Source organism: Podarcis raffonei, chromosome 18 (assembly GCF_027172205.1).
Source record: "Podarcis raffonei isolate rPodRaf1 chromosome 18, rPodRaf1.pri, whole genome shotgun sequence".
In the NCBI taxonomy this organism is placed as follows: domain Eukaryota; kingdom Metazoa; phylum Chordata; class Lepidosauria; order Squamata; family Lacertidae; genus Podarcis; species Podarcis raffonei.
This window is the reverse complement of record NC_070619.1, coordinates 4,872,604-4,899,359: the sequence shown is the minus strand read 5'-3', so window position 1 is coordinate 4,899,359 and position 26,756 is coordinate 4,872,604. Positions and strand designations below refer to the sequence as shown.

Sequence of the window (26,756 nt, the reverse complement as noted above, 5' to 3'; positions counted from 1 at the left end):
GTAGTTCTAGGCTGCTTTTCATTCAAATGAATCCCAAAGTAGCTTACAAACAATACACCGTAGTAACAGAACAGAACAGGACATACTGTGCTGCAAATGCAGCATAAATCATATAGAAAGATATGTAATGTCAGTAAAACAATCTTCTCAGTTGGTACTTGTATAAATATAGGGATTTAAATTAACATTATTTATTATGTATTATTATTATTTGCCCCCTTTGGCTTGCCACCCTATATCTGGCACTGGTGGGGTTTTCAAGACTAGAAGAGACAACTTTTCCGGGTCATGTGGCCAGCAGGACTGAACCGCTTCTGGCACAACGGGACACCGTGATGGAAACCAGAGCACACGGAATCGACGTTTACCTTCCCGCCGCAGCGGTACCTATTTATCTACTTGCACTGGTGTGCTTTCGAACTGCTAGGTTGGCCGGAGCTGGGACACAGCAACGGGACCTCACTCTGTTGCGGGGATCCAAATCACATTGGATGCAATCTGTCTGAGCCAAGAGAATTCAGAGCATTACGCCCAATGCAAAGTTCAGAAGCAGGAGAGGACTCACCGGATCGGAGGCCCGGAGCACAGCCAGGACGAAAAGGACGTACTTCTGACCGGGTTCCAAGGCTTTGTTCTCAAAGCCGTCGTAGCGCTTCAAGTCCCCAAGGATGAAGTAGGAGGGCAGGGTGTTGAAGCGGGCTGCGATGTAGGGCTTGTGGAGGTCCAGCTGGCGGGAGTGGCGGAGACTGCGGCGTTGCAGTCGGGAAATCTGAATCAACTGGGAAGGGGACCATGAGGAAGGAGGTTCAAATCAGCTATGCGAGGCACCGCAGAGATTGAGAAGAAGGCAAGACAAAAGCTTCCAGGTGCACAAAAGTATGGTTACTCTTCTCCTTTATTAAACTATCCCAGCCTCCCTCAGGGAGAACAGTCTCAGAAGAAAATATAAGGGTCTGGGCAGTGTTTACTGCAGAGGCCGGCAAGGCTTACTGGGCATGGGCCAGATCCGTGGAAATCCTCCGTGGGCCGGAAACCGCGCCTGCGCAGAAGTGATTTTCAGCGTCTGGGCATGTGCAGAAGTGATTTCCGGAGCCGCGGAAGAGAGCCCCCGCGCCGCACTGGTTTAGCACAGTGCGTGGGGACTCGCCGAGTGGGCGGCTTGGTTCGGGGGTGACTCATGGGCCAGTTAAGCAACCCTCATGGGCTGCTTCTGGCCCATGGGCCTAAAGTTGCTGACCTCTGGTTTACTGAGACCAACATGTCCCCCACCTCCGCAGATATACCGTATTTTTCCACTCCATAAGACGCACCAGACCACAAGAGGCACCTAGTTTTTGGAGGAGGAAAACAAGAAAAAAAATATTCTGAATCCCAGAAGCCAGAACAGCAAGAGGGATCGCTGCGCAGCGAAAGCAGCAATCCCTCTTGCTGTTCTGGCTTCTGGGATAGCTGCGCAGCCTGCATTCGCTCCATAAGACACACACACATTTCCCCATACATTTTAGGAGGGAAAAGAGTCTTATAGAGCAAAAAATATGGTAATTCCTTCTTCACAGAGTTGGAAAGAAAGGACCCTGAGGATCATGCAACTTCATGCAATGCAGGAATCTTCCATAAAATGTGGAGCTCAAACCCATGACCTTGAGATTTAAAGGTCTTGTGCTGACCTATCCCTCAGGGGCACAATGGCACAGACCTTTGTAGAAGTGCGGCAATAAAACTGCTAGCATGTTTGCAAAGCTAAGCGGGGCCCGGTGTGGTTTCCAATCGGATCGGGGACCCCGTTCTGAGATTCCTGTATTGCAAGGGGTTAAGCTAGATGGGTCCCTTCCAACGTTGCGATTCTTTGGAAGAATCGGAGACCAAAGACCAAAGCTTGGCTGTGCCTAAATATGCCCCTGGAAGAGGGTTTATATATGAAAATGTGTAGGGCCTTCACACCGCTATGGAAGTTCCTTCTAAGCCAGGTAATAGGGGCATTTCTGTGCCTTTGCTTGTTGCTGGACTACAACTCCCATCATCCCTGGCAACTGCACATGCTGGCTGTGGATGATGGGAGTTGTAGTTCGGCAGCACCCAGAGGGCAGAAGCTCCCCGTCCCTGCCCCACAACAACCTGTCCCAAGCCCTCCATCCCTGGGCTACTTAAAACTTCTCTACGCACCACTTTCAAATCTTCTCCCTGCGGCAATGAGGTCTAGAAACATGCAGGTTTCGAGGTGCAGTAGACTCTTTCTCCTGACAGACTCACAAGTTTGTAAAAAGGTAAAGGTAAAGGGACCCCTGACCATTAGGTCCAGTTGTGGCCGACTTTGGGATTGTGGCGCTCATCTCGCTTTACTGGCCGAGGGAGCAGGCGTACAGCTTCTGGGTCATGTGGCCAGCAGGACTAAGCCGCTTCTGGCGAAACCAGAGCAGCGCACGGAAACGCCGTTTACCTTCCCACTGGAGCAGTACTTATTTATCTACTTGCACTTTTTGGCGTGCTTTCGAACTACTAGGTGAGCAGGAGCAGGGACTGAGCAACGGGAGCTCACCCCGTCACGGGGACTCGAACCGCCAACCTTCTGATCGGCAAGTCCTAGGCTCTGTGGTTTAACCCACAGCGCCACCCGCGTCCCCACAAGTTTGTAGGCTTCTGTAAATATCCAGGGTTGACTTCCTCCGACATTTGCTGAGGTCTTAGAGAAGTGCTTCCCAAACTTTTTGCCCCCCCCCCCCGGTTCCATAAACTCACCCCCAGTTCCCCCTACCCTATAAAAAGCATTGTTCAGAATAGCCGTTTGCAGAACCCACTGAAAAGGAGAACAGTAAAAGAAAATCCAGACCAGCAACATTGAATTGCGCATTTATTCAAAAGCTAGTTGAATGAATTCAACAAAGCGGATGAACTTGATGGAGTGATACCAGCTTTTCAAAGTCTGGTAGTCGTTTATTGCTCCAGCACCCCCCCCCGCCTCTTTGCACCCCCTAAATCATCCCACTGCCCCCCCATTCTTTGAGCTACCCAAGAGGATTCTGGGAGATGTCCTGGGCCAACCCCGAGTGTACACAAGAAGGCTGGGGTGCGGGGTACATGAATGACAGCTGTCACTCACCTCCTCCAAGTCCATCTCTTCCGGACTGTGGTATATGTTCTGAAACTGGCCGCTTTTGGATTTCTTCAGGGGAACGACCACGATGTAGAATGCCCTGGCAGATCGGGAAAGGAGAAGGAACTGAGATGGGGAAGAGGCTAAAAAGGAAAGAGAGAACGGCAGCAAAGCGCCAACCTAGCTAAGAAATAAAATGTTAAAGGTGGAATGAAATACCACAGAATTTTAAACTTTTTTTAAAAAGGGATATAGGGCAATTTGTCTTTTTATTGTGTTTAATATTTTGTCCGGAGCCCGCCAGAGTGGCTGGGGCAACCCGGTCAGATGGGCAGCATATTAATAATAAGATTATTATTATTTGTCTGTTTGCATTTCTTAGTACAGAAAATATTGATCTGATGTGTAGAGATCTTTCTTGTTCTGTTGAGTTCAGGAGGGTTCTGGAAGGTTTCCTCTCTGTGTGAAAGAAGGTTCTTGTTTGGGTTATTCCTTCTGAGAAGCTGAGTACAGCGGGTTTGAACTGGTTCTGTTATCTCTTTCTGTCAAGGTCATGCTGACTATAATATCAGGCCAGAAGGAGGCTGGTTCTTACTTATGTTCTCTTTCTATCTCTTTGTTCTGGTGTGGTGTTCTGTATGCTATAGTGTTACGGTTTAGTCTTATTATAAGTTCTTGTAAGTTTTAAGTTAAGCTGCAACTGGATTTCTTATGGACAGGGCCAATCCTGAATGCATTGGATTTGTGACCATTATGCTCATTTGCCTTCAGTTATGGTGCTGGAGGAGACTCTTGAGAGTCCCATGGACTGCAAGAAGATCAAACGCATCTGAAGGAAATCAGCCCTGAGTGCTCACTGGAAGGACAGATCGTGAAGCTGAGGCTCCAGTACTTTGGCCACCTCATGAGAAGAGAAGACTCCCTGGAGAAGACACTGATGCTGGGAAAGATGGAGGGCACAAGGAGAAGGGGGCGACAGAGGACGAGATGGTTGGATAGTGTTTTCGAGGTTACCAGCATGAGTTTGACCAAACTGCGGGAGGTAGTGGAGGACAGAGGTGCCTGGCGTGCTCTGGTCCATGGGGTCACGAAGAGTCGGACACGACTAAACAACAACAACAAAAGCAGTAAAGCTCTGCTGGATGAAATACAATTGCCTCTGGTCTATTTTTGGGAACTTGGTAACATGTTTAAGTCCCCACCCCACACCCCAGCGTGACATTGTTATCACCATTATTATTCAGAAATAAATACATTAAAATCCCTGGCAGGGAGCTACATGAAACCAGGCTTGTGGGATGCAGGTTGCTTGACTTCCCAGCAGGGCTGTCTTAAGCATATGTGGCACTGGGGTGCAAAGATTCACCCCCCCCCAGGTTGCCGAGTCCCTAGCGTGCCAGGGCTTTTTCGGCTGTGGCTCCAATCTGGTGGAACGCTCTGTCCCAGGAGACTAGGGCCCTGTGGGACTTGACATCTTTCCGCAGGGCCTGCAAGACGGAGCTGTTCTGCCAGGCCTTTGGTCGGGGTTCAGTCTGACTCCCTCTCCCCTTTCATAAGAACTTGCATGAAAGTGGCCGCCCAAATTTTTCTCACAGGCCCATATAAGTTCAGCACAAACAGTTGGGCCTGTTGAGCATTTAAGCTCCCCAACCCTAATCTGCGGGTTGCCATCCGATTGGATTTTATTCTGATCCTGATCTGATTTGAGGATGTATTTTAATTGATTGCCTGATTTTATGTTAATGTGTTATATATTTGATGTTAGCCGCTCTGAGCCCGGCTTCGGCTGGGGAGGGCAGGATATAAATAAAAATTATTATTATTATTATTAGTGCAGGAGGGCGGAGCCAGCCGGCCGCCTCAGCATCTCGCTGGCTTGGTCGCCCTCGAACTCATGGCACATGCAGCAGAAAAGCCCGCCGTGGCGCTCTAGCCGGTGGCGGGCTTTTCCCCGGACTCAACTCCTGGCCCCTGGACTGGTGCCCCTGAGAGCCTGGTGCCCAGGTGCCCCGCACCCCTAGCGCCTATGGGTAAGACAGCCCTGCCTGTTGGGATACTGCCAGGGAGACAGTCATCTCCAGACAATCCATCGATCTCCCGTAGAACAGCATCAGTCAGTTAGCGACACGAGCCTCAGACACATTCTAGGACTCATGCACGCCCTTGCAGCAGACTCCGCAACAGAAGATGCACTCAGAAGAGCAGAGTGGTGCATGCTCTAGTTATCTCCCACTTGGACTACTGCCATGCGCTCTACGTTGGGCTACCTTTGAAGGTGACTCGGAAACTACAACTAATCCAGAATGCGGCACCTAGACTGGTGACTGGGGGTGGCCCCCGAGACCACATAACACCCGTCTTGAAAGACCTACATTGGCTCCCAGTACGTTTCCGAGCACAATTCAAAGTGCTGGTGTTGACCTTTAAAGCCCTAAACGGCCTCAGCCCGGTATACCTGAAGGAGCGTATCCACCCCCATCGTTCTGCCCGGACGCTGAGGTCCAGCGCCGAGGGCCTTCTGGCGGTTCCCTCATTGCGAGAAGCAAAGCTACAGGGAACCAGGCAGAGGGCCTTCTCGGTAGTGGCGCCCTCCCTGTGGAACGCCCTCCCATCAGATGTCAAAGTGATAAACAACTACCTGACATTCAGAAGACATCTTAAGGCAGCCCTGTTCAGGGAAGTTTTTAATGTGTGATATTTTAGTCTTTTTTGGTTTCTATGGAAGCCGCCCAGAGTGGCTGGGGAAACCCAGCCAGATGGGCGGGGTACAAATAATAAATTATTATTATTATTATTTACAACTTTATTCAGCGTTGGTCAGAACAAAGGAAAAACATGACTGCCTGCCTTCGTGTCGAGGCAACAGACAGAAAACAAAAGCTATATACAAAACGGAAACTCCCTGTGAGCAGGAAGTACGCAGGCTTGTGACACACAACAGCCTGCTTCATTTTTAAGGAGGAATGGAAATATCCTAACACTGCCTCCCCGTTATTTTTACGTACTGCGCAGGTGAATCTGAGCCTTTCACTTCCGGCAGGTTCACCACGATGCTCCCGTCCAGGTCGTGTCTGTAGGTCACCTCCGGCTTCCGGCTGAGCAGGTTGGCTGCCGTCGAAACCTCCACCTGCTGCTGGAGGTTCCCCAGAGTGCCCTTAGGACCTTTCAGGATGAACCTGTACAACGTGTGAGGTCTCAGGTTCGTGATGAGCTTCTTAGTGGCACGGCCGTCCACCTCGATCTCTTTGCCCTCGTACTGGATCTGAAGTTCGGGGGGGGAGGGGAGGGGAGAAGCGAATCGAGATTTACGAGAGGTTGGCAAGTGAGGGAACGTGAACCTCGGGGCGGAAGGGGGTGTCCCTCCACCCCCTGCCCACCCCGACAGGTAGCGCAACGCTCCCCAAACGTAATATAGATCTGTACCGTGTACGGAACGGCAGAATTGTAATTCTCGGGGAACTCCCATCCTAGGAGAACGGACGTCTTGGTCAGCATCCTCACTTTGAAGTTCTTGGGGAAAACTGTTGGAAAGAAAAGCAGTGAGGGGAGGCGGGGAGCAAGGGGAACGGGGTGAAAAGAGCCACATTTTGGAATTCCAAACAACCGGCAAGAATCAGCATCCAACCAATCGGCAATGCCTTCCGAAATACACAACGCTACGGCTTCCGCCCAGAACGGTTGCCCATTCCGTTCCCAACCCTGGCGCCATGACATCACACAACGGGACACGCCCCTCCTCCCTGTGCCCGCCCCTCGAAAACAGGCTACGTAGCTCCTGATTGGCTGCTGAGGAGAAAAGGGCCTCTGCGGTGGGGGGGACAGGACATGTGGGGCTCGTGTTTCGTTTACCTCCCCTTCCCCTGTTTTGTGGTTTGTGAAAGAGAGAGCGAGAGAGAAAGAGAAAGAGAAAGAAAAGGCGAAAAGCAGAAGAAAAGGCTCCTCCCACCTGTGATAGCGACTGCTCCGCCCAGCTGTCAATCAAGGAGGACTGTCTGGACTTGACTTTCGGAAGAAAGAGGAAAGAGGACTTACCTGCCGAAGGCAAGAAGCCACCTGCCTTTCTAATTTTGATATTTTATTTTTTTTAAGGAACGTACTCGCACGCCTGTCTTCCAAGCCAGCGGGGAGCTTAATGGCTTTTGATTTGTGGCTTTTTGTTTGCATTTCATTTTTAATCGCTTTGTGGTTTTGTTTACTTCTCTGCCTCCCGGGAGCGGCTCAGCATACAGGGAGAGAGAGTCACCGTGGAGAAGTCGGCAAGTCCTACCTTGGTCCAGGAGGAACGTCCGGTATTGGACCGAAGGGCTGTACGGCCCCGGACCTTTACTGGTGTGGGCTCGGATTTTAACATCGTAGGCTGTGTTGGGCTTGAGGCCGTTCAGCGTGTACGAGTTCTCGGGAGACGGAGGGAGATCCTTCTCCTGCGGGCTCCCGGAAGACGTGGCCTCGCGATAGGCCACGGTGTACTTCACTATGACCCCGTTCCTCTCCGCCATGACCGGGGGCATCCAGTGGAACTGCACGGACTTGGAGGTGATGTTGCTGGCTTCGAGGATCTGCGGGTACCCCTTGGGCACGTCTTCTGGGATGGTGAGCTCCTGGACCGCTTCTTCCCCGAAGCCGGAGCGGCTCTTGACGGCAAGCTTGAAGACGTAGGTGGCACCTCGGTGGATGTTGGTGGCCGTGTACCTGTCCTCCTCAGAGGAGAATTCCAGCGTCGCCAAGGGGTCAACGTCCCTGCGGCCGAACTGCAAGCGGTAGCCCAGCACCTGACCCTCTGCGTCCAGAGGAGGCTCCCACTTGACCAACAGGGCGTTTTCTTGAGTCGGGTGGACGGACAGGATCGGCTTCCCTGGGACTTGAGGAGAGAAGAGAGGCGGAACAGGTCAGGAGGAGAGGCGGCAGTGAATCGCACACCGTGCGAGTTGGGAATTGATGAGCAAGAACACGACTTGAACAGGCTTGGTGGGGTGTCGGGCCTAATGTGCCTGGAAGCGGATGGATGGCAGCTAACAGATTGAAGTTGAATCCTGACAAGACTGAAGTACTGTTTTGGGGGGACAGGGGGCGAGCGGGTGTGGGGGATTCCCTGGTCCTGAATGGGGTCCCTGTGCCCCTGAAGGACCAGGTGCGCAGCCTGGGAGTCATTTTGGACTCACAGCTGTCCATGGAGGCGCAGGTCAATTCTGTGTCCAGGGCAGCTGTCTACCAGCTCCATCTGGTACACAGGCTGAGATCCTCCCTGCCGGCAGACTGTCTCGCCAGAGTGGTGCATGCTCTAGTTATCTCCCGCTTGGACTACTGCAATGCGCTCTACATGGGGCTACCTTTGAAGGTGACCCGGAAACTGCAATTAATCCAGAATGCAGCAGCTAGACTGGTGACTGGGAGCGGCCACCGGGACCACATAACACCGGTCCTGAGAGATCTACATTGGCTCCCAGTACGTTTCCGAGCACAATTCAAAGTGTTGGTGCTGACCTTTAAAGCACTAAACGCCCTTGGTCCTGTATACCTGAAGGAGCGTCTCCACCCCCATCGTTCTGCCCGGACATTGAGGTCCAGCGCCGAGGGCCTTCTGGCGGTTCCCTCATTGCGAGAAGCCACGTTACAAGGAACCAGGCAGAGGGCCTTCTCGGTGGTGGCGCCCGCCCTGTGGAACGCCCTCCCTTTCAGATGTGAAGGAAATAAGCAGCTATCCTATCTTTAAAAGGCATCTGAAGGGAGCCCTGTTTAGGGAAGTTTTTTATGTTTAATGCTGTATTGTTTTTAACACTTGATTGGAAGCCGCCCAGAGTGGCTGGGGAAACTCAGCCAGATGGGCGGGGTATAAATAATAATAATAATAATAATAATAATAATAATAATAATAATAATTATATAAAGTCCTCGCCTCCCCACAGCTGCCAAAGTCCCCTCCTCTCCAGGGCTTTTTCCAGGCAATCAGAGACTATGCCTGCATGCAGCTCAACCTCTCCTCCACCCTGTTCACACCTCTCTTGGTTCTGTGAGACCAGAGAGGGGGGAGTTTGTTGCAGCAGGAGGGCGAGAAATCCGCGACTCTTCACCAGATGGATTTCCTCTCTACCTCTTGGCCCCTCTCCTTTTCCGTTTCTGAACTTTTCTCTGCCACAGCCTCTCCCTGCTCACTAAGCCCTGTTCCCTCTTCTGCGTCTGACACCTCCTCGTCCTCCCATAGAATTGTACAGTTGGAAAAGACCATGAGGGTCATCTAGTCCAACCGCCTACAATGCAGGAATCTTTTGCCCAACGTGGGGCTCCAACTCACAGCCCTGAGATAAAGTCTCGTGCTCTACCGACAGATGGCCAGTTTAAAGAAATGAGAATTTTAGAAGGCTGAGGATGGCTCTGCAAGAGGGGGCCGGGGTTGCCTAACAAATTCCAGCACTCTGAAGAAACCACACTTCCCAGGATCCTTTGGGGGGGGGAAGTCAAGACAGTTTGAAGCGGTCTGATCCTGCCTTAAAGGTATGGCTTATACAGGGCCTTAGAGAAGTGAAGAACCAACGCAGGAACATATTTTGGGACAGAAGTGCAGAGAGATAAGGGGCTCTCAGGACTCAGAACAAACCGCAGTTCCCAGAATCCTTTGGGAGGGGGCTGTTTAAAGTGATATGGCACTGCTTTAAATGTATAGTGGAGATGGGCACTCTCTATTCTCGCTCTCTTAGGGAGGAAAACGTTCCAAGATGGTTCAGGATTTGTTTTGACTCCCTGCAACACGTTCTTGACAAAATTGCAGTGCCTCAGCGCTGGATCTATCCTGCTTTAACCGTTCGCTGTGCAATGGCTTCCCCAGTTGTGACACCGTTTTGCTGCTGCCTTGAGAAGCTATGGCACTGCTTCTTATATGCAACAACAGTGGCAAGAGAATTGTTGGCTCAGAAATGGAAGCAGGAAGAAATCCCGATGAAAGAAGACTGGCAGACAAAACTAATGGACTACGCAGAACTGGATAAAATGACAGGAAGGATTCGAAATCTGCGGGAACGGAGATTCACAGAAGAATGGAAGAAATATACAAACTATTTGAAGAGCAACTGCCATCAACAAATTACGCTAGTAGGACTACAAGAAGTTTTGTAAGGAGAAATATATGAAACATTGCAAAGAAGAGAAAGAAGAGAGACATTCGCTATGAGATTTAAATGTAATAGTGAAAGTAAGAAATGTATATTGTGAAAAGATTGGAAAACTTTCAGATGTGATTGAGGGAAGTCAAAGAAGTTGTATAAGATATAAAAGTATGTTTAATAACTGTTGAAAATAGTATGTTAAAAAACTAATAATATATATAAAAGGGGAGCTATGGCACTGCAAAATCAGGAGAAAAATCACCCAGAATTACCTGCAAGATGAAATGTTATAGGACTTCAGAAGGAGGATACTGGATATCTGCCGCAGTGCGACTGGACTGAAAGTGGGATTGTGTGAAAATGAGAGGTTGCTGAAGAAAATTTTAAAATAGGGATGCAGAAAAGGGAGGCACGGGGAAGTCGGTGAAATAAGGTTTATGAAAAAGAGGTTATGAAATTATACATGTTTATATGTTTGTCTATGTATTGTGAATTGTAATGTGTTTAATTTATGTTGGAAAACCAATAAAAAATTTATTAAAAAAGAAAGAAAGTGGGATTGTGTGTGACTGCCCTGTGCATGAATCATTGCGAATGCACACTTTTAAAAAAGGAGACCTGGAGGGGCCGAAACTGGGACTCCAGATCATCTGCTTCTCCAGGATTGCCTGATTCTGACCAACAATTACTCTCCAGCATTGCAATGGGCAAAGAAGGGTTCTTATCACCTGCTGTCTTGAGATTGCCAGGGGCTGACCTTAGCATTTCTGTATGCGAGGACGGTTCTTTCTCCCTGCTTTTATTTCTACAACAGCCCTGTGAGGCAGGTTTGGCTGAAAGGGGCGGCAGCTGGCCCAAAAACACCCTGTGAGGTCCGGGGATGATGTGAGCTTGGGAAATTGTTTTCCCTTTACCAAAATGTGAATTGTTGGCTGAAAAGCACAAAGCAGATAAAAGATCGCCAAAGACCCATTTGAAAGATTTGGCAAGGAAAAGAAGCAATTTCCCCAAATTAGGATTTTTTTTTTCCTTTAGAAAAAGAAAACAAATTATCTATCTGAAGCTAAGTGGAACAAGTTCTTGGATAAGAGCTTATCTGCTGGAGAGATATTCCTTCAGTGATGGATGGATGGACAAACCCAGCAGCAATGAAATAAGATCCAGGAAGAAAATGAGGAGGAAGAGGAGGGGAGAAAAACATGAAGATAAATCTTCACAAAAGATTAGTTTTTTTGCGGGGGAGTGTCCTGGAAAGTCTAGTCATCAAGTGAATCACACTAGTAATCTTCTAGCCAATCATATAGTCTAGCTAATCAGAATCCTCAGCTTCACACTAATCAGAAGCTTGATCTTCTAGCCAATCTACATCCTTATTTTCTAGCCAATCAGGATCCTGATCTTCTAGCCAATCTACATCCTTATTTTCTAGCCAATCAGGATCCTGATCTTCTAGCCAATCTATATCCTGATCATCTAGACAATCTACATCCTTATTTTCTAGCCAATCAGAATCCTCAGCTTCGAACCAATCAGAATGCTGACCTTCTAGCCAATCAGAATCCTCAGCGGCACACCAATCAGGATCCTGATCGTCCAGCCAATTTACACCCTTATTTTCTTGCCAATCAGAATTGCCAGCTTGACACCAATCAGAATCCTTATCTTCTAGCCAATCAGGATCCTGATCATCTAGCCAATCTACATCCTTATTTTCTAGCCAATCAGAATCCTCAGCTTCGCACCAATCAGAATGCTGACCTTCTAGCCAATCAGAATCCTCAGCGGCACACCAATCAGGATCCTGATTGTCTAGCCAATTTACACCCTTATTTTCTAGCCAATCAGAATGGCCAGCTTGACACCAATCAGAATCCTGATCTTCTAGCCAATCACTCTCATCAGCTTCTAAGCAATCACTGCCTGCACTTTCGGCACTGAGTGGGATTTTTTTATTTCCTGCGCTTCAAACTCATATGCTCAACGTTCACCATCCACGCCAGCTTGGGAAATATGGGTGCCTTGGTTGATAATGGGGTGCTAACATCACTTTTGCTTCTTATAGCTAGACTGGTGACTGGGGGCGGCCACCGAGACCATATAACACCGGTCTTGAAAGACCTACATTGGCTCCCAGTATGTTTCCGAGCACAATTCAAAGTGTTGGTGCAGACCTTTAAAGCCCTAAACGGCCTTGGTCCAGTAGACCTGAAGGAGCGTCTCCACCCCCATTGTTCAGCCCGGACGCTGAAGTCCAGCGCCGAGGGCCTTCTGGCGGTTCCCTCATTGCGAGAAGCAAAGCTACAGGGAACCAGGCAGAGGGCCTTCTCGGTGGTGGCGCCCGCCCTGTGGAACGCCCTTCCAGCAGATGTCAAAGCGATAAACAACTACCTGACATTCAGAAGACATCTTAAGGCAGCCCTGTTCAGGGAAGTTTTTAACGTGTGATATTTTACTGTATTTTTGGTTTCTATAGAAGCCGCCCAGAGTGGCTGGGGAGGCCCAGCCAGATGGGCGGGGTATAAATAATAAATTATTATTATTATTATTATTGCTTTGTACATGGCATGAGGCAATACCCTGATGCTGAGCTTCTGGGTTTAGTAATGGTTGTTGATGATAAAACAATATTTTAAAAAATGATTTTAAAATAGAAAAGAAAGCATTCTGCAGCTGCCTTTGTGCAACAGCCCTTCAATGAAGGCTGGCGGTATTACCCTCCGAGAGATTCTCACCTGCCCCCTTGGTCACGGCCACCTTGGGTTTGCTGCGGGCGCCATCGCCTTTCATGGTATAGGCAGCCACAGTGATGGAATAGGCAGTCTCTGGCTGCAACCCAGCGATGATCATTTCCTGGGGACGGGAGTCAAAGAGAAGGAGAGAGATTTTTTACCCTTTTTAAAATACCGAAGGCAGAACAGTTTGAGCTTGGCGGTGGCTGGGGGGGGGGGAGAACCAGCAACGGTGATGCATGCAGGGAACACGACACAACGCAAGCGAGAGGAAAAGGAAAAGCGGGGTTGTGAGGTTGCGGGAAGGTAATGCACACAGTTTAGCTACGAAAACACACACACAAGCGGCTCTGCGGAATCCTCTTTATGCAAAACGTGCAGCCGAGAAGGGGGGGCGCCTCCATCTGCCTCCCAGCTTCTCTATCTCGGCAGAAAACGCATCCGCTGTCAAAACGCTCTGCCAGGTTCTTCAAAGGAGACCAGAGCCTCGGAGGAGAGGGGAGGAAAAGAGAATCCAGCAGCTTCAAGGAGATTAAAAACCTCCTTTACACGTGCAAGCCCCATGCACCCCTCCCCTGCCGACAAGCCCATTCTGGAAGAGGGTGCATGTGTGTTTGAGGGCGGTGGTGGCTATGCGGCACTTTAATGCCAGGCAGGGGGTGCCTTTTGGGACTGTGAATGCAGCTGTTTTGGGGTACTGCCCCGTCAGATCAAGGCCACTTTGCCAGGGTCTCCCTTCCCTTGTTTCAGAGACGGGAGAGTTGGGGAGCAGGGCAGCAAGTGCAGGAGCCAAGGCCCCTTTAAAGGTAAAGGGACCCCTGACCATTAGGTCCAGTCGTGGCCGACTCTGGGGTTGCGGCGCTCATCTCGCTTTATTGGCCGAGGGAGCCGGCGTTCAGCATGACGAAGCCGCTTCTGGCGAACCAGAGCAGCACATGGAAACGTTGTTTACCTTCCCGCCGGAGCGGTACCTATTTATCTACTTGCACTTGACGTGCTTTCGAGCTGCTAGGTTGGCAGAAGCAGGGACCGAGCAACGGGCGCTCACCCCATCGCGGGGATTCGAACCGCCGACCTTCTGATCGGCAAGACCTAGGCTCTGTGGTTTAACCCACAGCGCCACCCGCGTCCCACCAAGGTCCCTTTGGCTCCCCCCAATTAAATATTTGTGGGGGCTGGGAACCCAAAGCTCTCCTGGTATGTCCCATGGAGGACCTTACGGTCTTCAAACAAAAACATCTTGGAGATCGCGGGCCACAGGGAGGTCAGGCTGGCCTCAACCAGAGCCAGGGCTTTTTCGGCCGTGGCCCCGATCTGGTGGAACACTCTGTTACAAGAGACTACGGCCCTGTGGGACTTGATATCTTTCCGCAGGGCATGCAAGACGGAGCTGTTCCACCAGGCCTTTGGCCAAGGCACAGTGTGACCCCCTCCTTTGGTGATCCGCATAGAACACTAGCCCAATGGTGCTATTAATTTGATTTGAACTGATTTTATAATGAATTGATTTTAGAATGTGGTATCATTTTACTGTTGTTAGACGCTCTGAGCCTGGCTTGGGCTGGGGAGGGCGGGATTTTAATAATAATAATTGCTACAGGGCAGGTGGGAGGGATGCTCTGCTGATATGGCCCCTGGACAGACCAGGAAGCGCTGCTTGCAGAATCTTGGTTCTGCAAGGACACTGAGCCCTCTCTGTTCCTGTGCAGCAAGCCTGGGGAAGGCCCCCCCCGAACCCGGGGGCCACATTTTCTCCTGGACAACCTCAGGGGGCCACTTGTCAGTGGTGAGCAGTGTGATTTGCTAAACACCACCTTTGGACACTCGGCTACTTTCCCCTCTCCAGGCAAGGCGAACGAATTCCAGCCCTCTGGACAAACTACACTTCCAAGAAGAGCTCAGAAATAAATGGAAGGCGAGTGCGAATCAGGGCTGGCGAGGGGGCGGTAGCATAGCTGTCAACTTACAGATCTGAAAATAAGGGACCAGCAGCCTTGAAAATAAGGGATCAGCAGCCAAAATAAGGGATTTTCCAGGCACGGGTATGTTCAACTTCTGAGCCCCTCCGAGCCAAAGGCAGAAAGCCCAGCCGGCAGCCAAACGAAGCCTCAAGCGGTGGTTCCCACAGCGCAGCAACCCAGCAAAGGGGATGCAGCAAGGGAAACCACCGTCACCTCTCCGCTGGGAAGCGCTGAGCAAAGGCGAGTCCCCAGGCAACGCGGCCGACTTGATCAGCACAAGGCATGCAAGCTCCACCCCCCAGTCGTTCTTAGACTCCTTATTGGGTGAGCAACGCAGCCAAGCAACACAGTTGGAGCCTCCCTCCTCCCTGGCCGGCAGGGAGGGAGGGAGAGGAGCTGCTTCCTTTGAAACCCGGGAAATTTAAGGGACATCATCAATAAGGGACAGCAGCGGGACACGGCGCTGGAATAAGGGGCTTTCCCGCCAAATAAGGGACGGTTGACAGCTATGGGCGGTGGTGCCTGGGGAGAACTTCCTGGGCCAGGTAGAGAGGTCTGGAGGGCCACATTAGCCCCAGACTGTACACGTGTGGTTGAAAGCCGCTTTGAGAGCTATAAATTAGGAGAGACATCACAGATGATAGTGGAGAGAAGCTGCTTCTGCACGGTGGCCCAGTTAAACGGCTGGCAAAGCCTCCCTTTGCCCGGAGTGATGCAACGAAAACTGCCAGAACGGGGCATGGGAGGAGAAAAAGGGCGAAAGCAGAAATCCACAAATGCCACAGCATCACCAACGGAAGGGAAAGGGGGTTGGGGAGCAGAGCAAAAGGGTCACCCAGACAAGAAAGAGTCCGTACTTACGTATTCTGCAGTGTCATCCGTTTCCCACTGAGCAAAAGAGGGTATGCGGTTAAGGACAGAAAGAGGAAAACGTGTAAGACAGACAGAGAGAGAGAGAAAGTTTGTAGAGGAAGCAAAATAGCCTGCTTCTCGGAAGCCCGTGAAGAGGGGGAGGTCCAAGGAGGGATGAGGTTAGTAGGATGCACTACTGGGGGGGTTGGACTAGATGACCTTTGGGCTCCCCCCCCCACCTAGAATTTTATGATTCTTACAGATAGCAGTGGCAGAGCTTTGAAAAGGCAGCATTTGCAGTGGCGCCAACTGGGGCGAAAACAACCCTTTTCGGAGCGTGGAACATTTTCAAGGTGAAAGGTTTGTTTTTTGGGGGTGGAGGGAATGTCGCTCAGTGGTTAGAGCTCCTGTATGCATGTAGTCCCTGCCTGAAAACCTGGACAGCTGGTGCCAGTCAGTGGGGCCGACGCTGAGCCAAATGGACCAGCGGTTCAGAAGGCAACTTATACTTGATGCAGGCAGAGCTCAGCTGCAGTGCATATTGCCTTGCATTCGGAAGCTCCCAGGTTTAACCACCAACATACCGTATTTTTCGCTCTATAGGACGCACTTTTCCCCCTCCAAAAATTAAGGGGAAATGTGTGTGCGTCCTATGGAGCGAATGCAGGTTCCTTGGCTTCAGCGATAGCAACGCGAAGCCTCCGAAGTGCAGAGGGAGCGCTCCCTCCACGCTCCGGAGGCTTCGCGTTGCTTTCGCTGAAGCCTGGAGAGCGAGAGGCATCGGTGCGCACCCACCCCTCTCGCTCTCCAGGCTTCAGGGAGAGCCGCCTGAAGCCTTTGGAGCGCAGCAGGAACTCGCGCTGTGCTCTGAAGGCTTCGGGTTCCTTTTGCTAAAGCCGGGAGAGCAAGACTCTCCGGGCTTCGGCAGAGAGGGAGAGCTGCGCAGCGCCCCTTCAGCCAAGCGGGAGGAGAAATGAAAGGGGCTCCGTTGCTCCTGCCGCTTCGCTGAAGGGGCGCTGAGCAGAGAGGGGGAGAATTCTTTTCCTTGTTCTCCCACTCTAAAACAAGGTGCGTCCTATGGTTGGGTGCGTCCTATAGAGCGAAAAATACGGTATTTAGGAAGAGCTTTTTTCTCTCTTACCGAAGCAATTCAAAGCGCATATCAACATCTGAAACACATTCATTCCCCCCCCCCCTTTGAAAGGCAGGATTAAAACATACCGCCCACTAGCAAGAGGCTGCAGATAGTAACTAAGAGCCGAAGTGTGGTGGGGAAAATGCTTTCGCCTTGCTGACTAAAAGCAGATAATGATGTCAACAGGTGAGCCTCTCTGGGGAGAGCGTTTCACAAGCAGGGACCCACCACTGAAAAGGCTGTTCTCATGTTGCCACGCTCCAGAGCAGCCTGTCTCAACCTGTGGGTCCCCAGATGTTGTTGGACTACAACTCCCATCACCCCTAGCTAGCAAGGCCAGAGCTCAGGGATGATGGGAGTTGTAGTCCAACATCTGGGGATCCACAGGTTGAGAAAGGCTGCTCTAGAGCTCCCTTGGAGGGGACGCGAAGATAAGGATCTCAGAGGACAATTTCAAGGTCCAGGTTGGTTCATAAGGAGAGAGGCGGTCCTGGAGATTATTATTATTATTAATAATTATTATTATTATTTATTTATACCCTCCCCATCTGGCTGGGTTTCCCCAGCCACTCTGGGCAGCTTCCAACAAAATATTAAAATACAATAGTCCGTCAAACATTGAAAGCTTCCCTGAACAGGGCTGCCTTCAGATGTCTTCTAAAAGTCTGGTAGTTGTTGTTCTCTTTGACATCTGGTGGGAGGGCGTTCCACAGGGCGGGTGCCACCACCGAGAAGGCCCTCTGCCTGGTTCCCTGTAACTTGGCTTCTCGCAGCGAGGGAACCGCCAGAAGGCCCTCGGCGCTGGTACTGGGGTCCTGAGCTGAATAGGCTTTGTAGGTCAAATCCAACGCTGGATTGGACAAGGAAACTAATTGGTAGTCAGTGCAGTCTAGGTGTCAGCAATGTCTAGGCAACACGATGACCATGTACATACGCAATAGACAATCTTTTATAGAATTCCTTAAAACCATAACAAGTCCAAAATGAAATCTTTAGTCTCAAAGTCTCTGAAAATCTTTAAATGTACCCGACTTTGTATGATGAAAGTCAAGCTGTGGAGCATTGTGTATTCAGCAAATACGATGTCCAACACTGAACAGTGATTCCGGATATTGACTACTGTTTCGTAGAATTCTTCGTCAGCGTGGTGGAAGGATACAGAATTGCTTCATAAACCCATCTTATTTCGAATGAATGTATGTAAATGAAAATAGTCACTACGTTATTACATGAGCACTGTTCCACAGCAGTTGATATTTTCATTTACATACATTCACTCAAAATAAGATGGGTTTATGAAGGACTTGTTATGGTTTTAAGGAATTCTATAAAGTCTATTGCGTATGTACCGTATTTTTTGTTCGATAAGACTCACCTTTTCCCTCCTAAAAAGTAAGGGGAAATGTGTGTGCGTCTTATGGAGCGAATGCAGGCTGCGCAGCTATCCCAGAAACCAGAACAGGTTTTGTTGCGCAGCAATCCCTCTTGCTGTTCTGGCTTCTGAGATTCAGAGTATTTTTCCCCTTGTTTTCAACCTCCAAAAACTAGGTGTGTCTTATGGTCTGGTGCGTCTTATAGAGCGAAAAATACGGTACATGGTCATTGTGTTGCCTAGACATTGCTGACGTTCTCTTTGCAGCACAGGGGTTTGTTCAGTCTAGGGGTCAGCCAGGACTTGGTGTTATGCGCCCAGGCTCTGAACCATCTTCAAGGGCAGCCCCACACGTAGCACCTTGCAGTAGCCTAACCCAGACGTCAGCAGAGCGCGCAGAGAACGGATGTTAGGCTATCGCAGATGATTAGGAGAAGCAGCAGCAGCAGCAGCGCTCACCTGTGCATCAGCCAGCATCACGTCTTTGATCTGGGGTAGACCGCTGGCTTCCCCGTTCTCCATTCGGATGTAGTGTACTTGGTAGCCGCGAATCTGCCCGTGTTGGCGGTTCTGGAGCGGCGAGCGCCAGGACACTTGGATCGCGGTCGAATTCAGAACCTCCACTTCCACTTTGCGTGGCGGGGCACTGGGCACTGGAAGAGAGGAAAAGGAAGAAGCCAGAGGAACACACAGAGAGAGAGAGAGAGAGAGAGAGAGAGAGAGAGAGAGAGAAGGTGCATGTTTCAGCTTTAACTCAGGAAATTCACACGACGTTCAAAGCATGCAGGGTTCAAAGGACCTGAGATAGGCTTCTTTGCCATTTAGCCCAATTTTATTTTCCACGCAAACACAGCGGTTCAGGAGTGTCAGTTCCCAAAGGTGTAGGAGTGAGCCGTGTGAGTGAGTTGCAACCTCTCCCTCATATCTAAAGGCACTAGTCCACATGGTTCTCAAAGCTTGGGTCTCCAGCAGTTGTTGCGACTACCACTATCCCCAACCACTGGTCCTGCTACGTAGTGCCACGGGCTGCCTGGATGCAAAGGAGTGGTGGGAAAAAGGCTCAGAGCCCGGAAGATTGGCAGGAAGAGGAGGTGTTGGAAGCTGAAGAGGCAACAGGGTTTAGTGAGCAGAGGCTGGGGCAGAGAGCAGTCCAGAGAGCAGTCCGTAGGGGGACCAGGAGACAGACATGAGGCAGGCTCTTTCCTGCTGTGACCAGCTACCCTCTCCACTGGCCTCCCAGAACCAGAAGAGGCATGAAAAGGGTGGAGCAGGGATAAATGAGGTAGAGAAGTCTCAGATTGCTGGGGAAGGACCTGAAGGCAGTGGCGGAGCTTCATGCTCCGGCACCGGGGCGTGGAGAGCAGGCGGGGGCGGGGGCAGTTGCGATGGCACCCCACCGGGATCGCGCTGCCGGGGGCTATGCGCTCCCCCACACTCCTCTTCTTCTGCCAGTGCCCGAAGGAGAGACTGCGGGCAGGCAGGGACCTTCAGTCCTAGCAACCGCCTCATAGGGGCTAGATCTTGCCAGGGCGAGTTGCTTTGCTCACTAGGCCTGGCTTCCTGGGCCGACCTCGTTTCCTTGAATATAGAGTTCACTGACACCAGGTGTTTCATTGCTGACCTGCTCCTGACTAGCTCCTGGCAGCTAGGGGTGATGGGAGTTGTAGTCCAAAAGCAGCTGGGGACCCAGGTTTGAGAAACAGTGGTCTACAATGAGTGGCCATTGGCTCATGTAAAGGTAAAGGGACCCCTGACCATTAGGTCCAGTCGTGGCCGACTCTGGGGTTGCGGCGCTCATCTTGCTTTACTGGTCGAGGGAGCCGGTGTACAGATTCTGGGTCATGTGGCCAGCAGGACTAAGCCGCTTCTGGCGAACCAGAGCAGCGCATGGAAACGCCCTTTACCTTCCCACTGGAGCGGTACCTATTTATCTACTTGCACTGGTGTGCTTTCAAACTGCTAGGTTGGCAGGAGCAGGGACCGAGCAACGGGAGCTCACCCCGTTGCGGGGATTCGAACCGCCGACCTGATCGGCAAGTCCTAGGCTCTGTGGTTTAACCCACAGCGCCACCCGCGTCCCGCTCATGTAGCTCAGTGCTATGATGTCTAACGGTGGCTCTCCAGGGAACGGTCACAGCCTAACCTGGAGCTGCCATGGTTGCTGAAAACAAAAGCAGGATTTATGCTAGGATACTATTTCGGCCGCCCAGAATCCTTGGTGATCTGAGTCAGTTAATCCCACTCTGCAAAGCAGCGGTCCTGGGTTCAAGGTGTGGCAGCTGTCAAGATGGAAGAGGGAGCAAGCTTGCTTTTCTCCTGCTCTGGAGGAGGGTAGGACTCGAACCCACAGCTTCAAGTTACAAGAAAGGAGATTCTGACTAAACATTACGAAGAGCTTTCTGACAGCAAGAGGAGGCGGGATGGCCATCTGTCATGGATGATTTGGTTGAGATTCCTGCATTGCAGGGGGTTGGGCTGGATGTCCTTTGGGGTCCCTTCCAACTCTACTATTCTATGATAGGTTAGGCAGGAAGACTCAAGGACAAGCAAATAAACATTTAAATACTTCAGTGTAATATAATAATAATAATGAATTTTTTATTTATACTCCGCCCTTCCCAGTTCAAAAACCAGGCTCAGGGCGGCTAACAACAAATTTAAAACACTTAATTATAAAAGCAGCATAAAATACAGTATAAAAACATGAATAACCATAAAATTCAAAAATCAATTTAGGGGTAATAATATAGTACAGCATCAATTTTTAAAATTTATTTTCAGAATATGGATAGAGATCTTTTCAAAATCAAGCACTAGTAGGCATTGTTTGTTTTTATTTTCAAATGTATTTCTTTTGAATAAAAAAACTGGTGTGGCACAAGCAATTTTTTATTTTTTTTTTTAATTCTGGAAGTGCGGCCCAGGGGAAAAAGTTTGAGAACCATTGCTATAAAGCATTGTTCTTCTTCTTATTAAATTTATTACCCCCCAACAGCAGTGGAATGTCCCAGGGCAGGCTGCAACAATTGAAAATCCAGAATTAAAAACAGCTAAAGACGGACGGCAGCCACAGGGAGAGTGGGGCAGGATTGTTAGAATCGCAGAACCGGAGAGCTGGGAGGGCGCCAAGGGTCATCTAGACCAACCCCCGCAATGCGGGAGTCACAGGTAGGGATGGGCCCTCAAAACACTCATCCCAGGAATCAAAGAGGCACAACTTCAGCATTTGCCAAAAGCAAATTGTGCTGCAAAGAACGGTGCATGGCGAAGAAGCCAGATCCGGCTGCCTTTTTGTGGAACCGCAGAATCGTAGATTTGGAAGGGAACCCCAATGGCCATCTAGTCCAACCCCCTGCAGCTGGGCACAGTCAACCAAGGGAATTATTTTTGCCGAGGGACAGCCCCCTGGTCCCACAAACACTGCGCTGACGGACTAAAACGCCACAATGTGGAGATAAAAGAATATCTCAAACAAAGCAGCGATATAGTCCTTAAATCCTAACACACGTCTCTCTCTCTCTCTCTTTTTAAAATTGTTCCAGAAGCTCCTGCGCTGTAATTGGTTTATCTTACTACATTACAGACGTGGCTTCGGGTGCTCAGTCTTTGGCAGAGAGTGGGATATTTACGGCCCTCTAAAACAAAGAAAGTGCCACTAGGAATTACCGTATTTTTCGCTCTATAGGACGCACTTTTTCCCCTTCAAAAATGAAGGGGAAATGTGTGTGCGTCCTATGGAGCGAAGACGCCATAGCCCCGCGACCGTCTCCCGGCTGGAGAGGTGACGTGCGGCTATGGCAGGAGCCTCTACGCTGCGCCTTTCCGCTGCTCCCTGACCTGCTCTTTGGGCTGGTGGTGGGCTTCCCCCCGCCAGCCCCAAAGAGCAGGTCGAAAGGAACCTGAAGCCTGGAGAGCGAGAGGGGTCGGTGCGCACTGACCCCTCTCGCTCTCCAGGCTTCCAAGGTAGCCGTCTGAACGCACCTTAAACGGCACCTTGTTTTAGAGCGGGAAAACAAGAGGGGGGAAATTCTCCCCCTCTCTGCGCAGCGCCTCCTGCCACTTCGCTGAAGGGGCGCTGGGCAGAGAGCGGAATAATTTTTTTCCCTTGTTCTCCCCCCTCTAAAACAAGGTGCGTCCTATTGTCCGGTGCGTCCTATGGTGCGAAAAATACGGTAATTAACGGCATATTGAACACCCAACCACGGTGGGAGCAAGGCAGGGAGGCTGCCTGTTGCACCTCTGGGTGATTGCTCTGGCACCCCCCCTTTCCAAGACATTTCCACTCGGAGCAGGGAGGTCCCCCTGCCAGGGTGAGACCAAAAGCACGCGCACATAGTGGAATTATTCTACGAGAGTTGTGTCTCTGCCTGAGTCCCTGCTCCGGGCTAATCTCGTGCAGAAATAAAGGGGAGGAGGCTCTTCGGATGGAGCTAAGCCCTCAATCACACACCACTGGAAAGTAGATCTTTTTTATTTTTTACAGGGGAGCAAGTGTGAAGTATGCACCTGTCCCGTAAAGGGATCGGACCTGCAGCCTTAGCTGTTATCATCACTGTGGTCTCACCAACTGTTTATCTATTGCCTGCCCTTCACTTTAAGGTCCCAGGGCAGGTTACAACGTTAAAACGCAACATTACAAAGCAGTGTAAAGTGAATTACAATGAGAAGAGATTAAGTTGGGGCCCAAAAGCCAGTAAGGATGTCTTCAGTATTCTCTGCAAGCTGTATAATGAAGGTGCCTGGCGCATCTCTGAATGCAGCGGGTTCCAAGGCTACCTTAGGGGCTGCCACAGAGAAGGCCCCGTCCCCCCTGGGCTGCCACTCTAATGAACAACCAAGAGCCCCCTCCCCACTGTTGATCTCAGCACCTGAGAGGCTACGTGGCGGCCTTTCAGATCTTTTATTTTATTGTATTTTAGTGTTCTGTTGGAAGCCGCCCAGAGTGGCTGGGGAGACTCAGCCAGATGGGCGGGGTACAAATAAATAATAATAATAATAATAATAATAATAATAATAATAATAATTTGCAGCCCAAGTCGTCGAGGGCTTTAAAGACCAACATGAACACCTCAAACTGGGCTTGGAAATAAACCGGCATGTTTTAAAAAGCGAACTACACATTTGTATTTGCAACCCAACAGGGTTGCCCCAGCCACTCTGGGAGGCTGCATTTCAGACGGACATTTCCGGGTCGCCTTCAAGGGCGGCCCCCTGTAGAGCGAATGGCAGTAGCCCAGCCTGGAAGTTACCAGGAAGAGTGATGGAGAGTGCATAGGTTTTGGAAACCCTGCCTTAAAAGGCTCCTTATAGCTCTGTTTGGGACACCCGGGCCAGGGCTGTCTTAAGCATATGCAGCGCCGCAGGTGCAAAGATCTGCCCAGCGGACCCCCCTATAGGTTGCCCAGTCGCAGGCGCAGAGGAGCGTGGCCACCTCAGCGTCTCACTGACTCAGTTGCCCCTGAACTTGCGGTAGCAGAGCCTGCTGTGGCACTCCGACTGATGGCAATTTGGAAACAGTGGCTCATGTTCTCTTGTCCTTTATAAAGATCTGAGGAATGAGATCATCACCCCACTCTTACTTCCCACCCCAGGCCACCCATCTGTGGCCACATTGTTCTTTCTTTGTGCATTTTAACTGTTTTAATGTTGCATTTTAATCTTGTTTTTAAGTTGTATTCATTCAACTCGTTTTTATTATTGGTTGTTAGCCGCCTTGGCTGGGGAGGGCGGGGTATAAATAAATTATTATTATTATTATTATTAATCAGATCAAAATGATCAGACAACAGGTTGCTAGGTTTATCGAGGGTGCAGTGAGATTAAGGGCCACTATCTGAACGATAATCTTGGTCATTTGAATGCCCTTTTTACCCAATGTTGTCTTTTTAATTGCATATATTGCTTGTTTTATGTTGCTATGGCTGTTGGCTAATGCGAATAAAGTTTATCTATCTATTCCGGGCCCCGGACTCTCGGCCTGGCGCCCTGCACCCTTAGCACCTATGGGTAAGACGGACCTGACCCTGTCCTCCATCCTTGCCCCACCCAATACCTCTGGCCTAACTCTCCAGGAGACTCAACAGAGAAGCGGAGGAACCAATTACCGTCTTCGTCGGTGCGGACGATGACCGGTGAGCTTTCTGGCCCAGGTCCCACCATCGTGTGCGCCACCACAGTGATCCGGTATTCGGTCCACTTCTCCAGCGATTCCAGGAGGATCTGATTGGTGCTTGCGTGAATGTTGGTCACCTCTCTTGGCTCCGTGTCCTCTGAGTCCAGGGCTCGGTAGCGAACGCTATATCCGTTCAAGACGCCATTTTGGCTCTCGGCTGGAGGGGGCCGCCAACTTACCAGAATGGCCGTGGATCTGGTGCTGACACATTTTACATCTTGAGGGGGGGCGGACGGTTCTGTTGTTGGGTGGGAGGAGGGAAGAAGGGAACAGTAGGGGAAGTCCGGGGCGGGGCGGGGGCAAGGAGGAAGGGGAGAGGTATTGGGGACAGCGGGAAGGGGGGGGGGTTGGGTCGGGAAAACAACAAAAGATGGGGAAGGGGGGAAAAGAAAAACAGGAAAAATGATAACAAAAAAATCTAAAACGAAACGTACGAAAATTTGGCTTAGGAGGACAAAATTTAAAAGGGGGGTGAAATTTAAAAAAAAAGAAACGGAGTTCTGCTTCCTTTAAATAAATCAAAACAAAACAAAACGAACAAAGCCAAAATTGCAACAGAAACAAAGCGAGGGGGGGTCTTGCGATGCGAATCGTACAAAGCAAAATAATTGGCTTGCACAGAAGGGCAAAGGTCTCTTCTCAACTGCTTGTAAGGCCACGACAGATTTAACTCCTAATCTATTTAGGGCCAAATTTGCACTGTGTGCTTCTAGTGCTGCGACGCCACTTCGATCACCCAAAGAATCCTGGGATCTGCAATTGGTTCAGGGTGCTGTGAGTTCTTAGGACAGCCGTAGGCAAACTCCGGCCCTCCAGATGTTTGGGACTACAATTCCCATCATCCCTAGCTAACGGGACCAGTGGTCAGGGATGATGGGAATTGTAGTCCCAAACATCTGGAGGGCAGGAGTTTGCCTAGGAACTGACAGCACCCTGAACAAATTACAGGTCCCAGGATTCTTTGAGGGGAAAGCCGTGACTGTTTAAAGCGGCAGCACAGAGCTTTACGGTGTGAATGTGGCCAAGCTCAACAGTCAGAATTACTCATCTACATGGATTTGGGAGATGGGGAGATAGGGAGATAGGGTCCCCCTTCCCCATGCCGGAAGAGATTGTGCCCATTTTTAATAGGAAAAACCCATGTAGGTGGTGGATCCTGCTGCGATTCTCTGCAGTGCTTCCACAAAAGTAGCAAGGGGAAATTTCCCTCGGTTCTCCCCAGTCCAAAGGCTTGGACACCTCCTCCAGTTCTTCACATGGGGAAGAGAAACTTCCGCAGGTGCCGTAGGCCAGCAGAAAAGTGAAGCAAGGAAACGGGTCGTTTCTGCTGCACAAAATTGGCAGACAGACCCTTCCGCCAGGAAGGCCATCAGATCTACTTGACTATTAAGCAGTCCAGTCTGCTGCTACACATTTCGGCAGGCGGTGCTGCTTACTCCCAGGTAGCTCTGCTGCTTTGGGGAAGATGTGGCCTTTATCTGCAAAAGTCTACTTGGAGGCTGGAGCACGGAGGGCAACTTTTTCTTTCCTGCTTCCCGGCTGCCAATTCCCCCCCAGGGAAGAACTGCAAAGGGGGTCCCTCCGTCTGATAATAATAATAATTTATTATTTATACCCCGCTCATCTGGCTGGGCTTCCCCAGCCACTCTGGGTGGCTTCCAAAAAAATATTAAAATACTGTAATACATCAAACATTAAAAGCTTGAGTGCTACACTGAAGCATAGCAAGCTGCTTTGCGCCTCTGCAACATCTAGCGCAGGACGGACTACACTGAGTGGCAGAAGCTCTGCCCGATTTCAGGCAGGCAGCGTTCCCGGTCCTAACTGGAGGAGCTGGCACTGAACCTGGGAACTTCAGCATGCAAACCCTGGGCTCCACCACGGGGCTGCGGTCTTCCTGTAAGTGGAAGGTTCTAGTCCAGGGGTCTGCAACCTAAGGTCCGTGGGCCAGAAGCGGCCTGCGGAGGTCGTTTGACCAGCCGCCGAACCGAGCTGCCCGCTCGCGCGCTGCACTAAACCAGTGCAGGGGACTCGCTTCCGCAGCACCAAAAATTGCGTCTGCACAGATGCTGAAAATCACAGGATCCGGCCCACAGAGGGATCACCGCGGGACCGATCCGGCCCAGGCAAGATAAACCTTGCTGACCCTTGTTCTAGTCCTCATGGTTCCCAGTGGAGAGCTGGCCTATACAGGAAACTGCCTTAAAGTAAGTCAGATCATTGTCCCATTGGGCTCTCTAAAGTGGTGGCTAGCGCTGTGGCAGCTGTCCCCAAGTTTCAGGCATTGGACATTCTCAGCCCTACCAGCAGATGCCAGCTGACTGACCCTGGGACGTGGTGCATGCAA

At 50.5% G+C, this 26,756-nt stretch overlaps 1 protein-coding gene across 7 annotated transcripts in view; it reads right to left on the bottom strand.

Annotated features, from left to right (window-relative positions):
* PTPRS (protein tyrosine phosphatase receptor type S) overlaps positions 1-26,756 on the bottom strand; it is a 322,165-nt gene that overhangs the window by 52,783 nt on the left and 242,626 nt on the right. For 3 of the 7 annotated variants that reach the window (XM_053372614.1, XM_053372613.1, XM_053372616.1), the window contains exons 11-19: positions 24,342-24,647; positions 18,697-18,890; positions 15,740-15,766; positions 12,921-13,038; positions 7,359-7,949; positions 6,515-6,612; positions 6,097-6,353; positions 3,098-3,191; positions 566-778 (exon numbers count right to left, since the gene is read on the bottom strand). In XM_053372614.1, coding sequence (XP_053228589.1) covers positions 566-778; positions 3,098-3,191; positions 6,097-6,353; positions 6,515-6,612; positions 7,359-7,949; positions 12,921-13,038; positions 15,740-15,766; positions 18,697-18,890; positions 24,342-24,647 — 1,898 coding nt within the window. The remainder of the gene's footprint in view (positions 1-565; positions 779-3,097; positions 3,192-6,096; positions 6,354-6,514; positions 6,613-7,358; positions 7,950-12,920; positions 13,039-15,739; positions 15,767-18,696; positions 18,891-24,341; positions 24,648-26,756) is intronic. The other 4 variants (XM_053372615.1, XM_053372618.1, XM_053372619.1 and 1 more) reach the window with 2 other exon arrangements.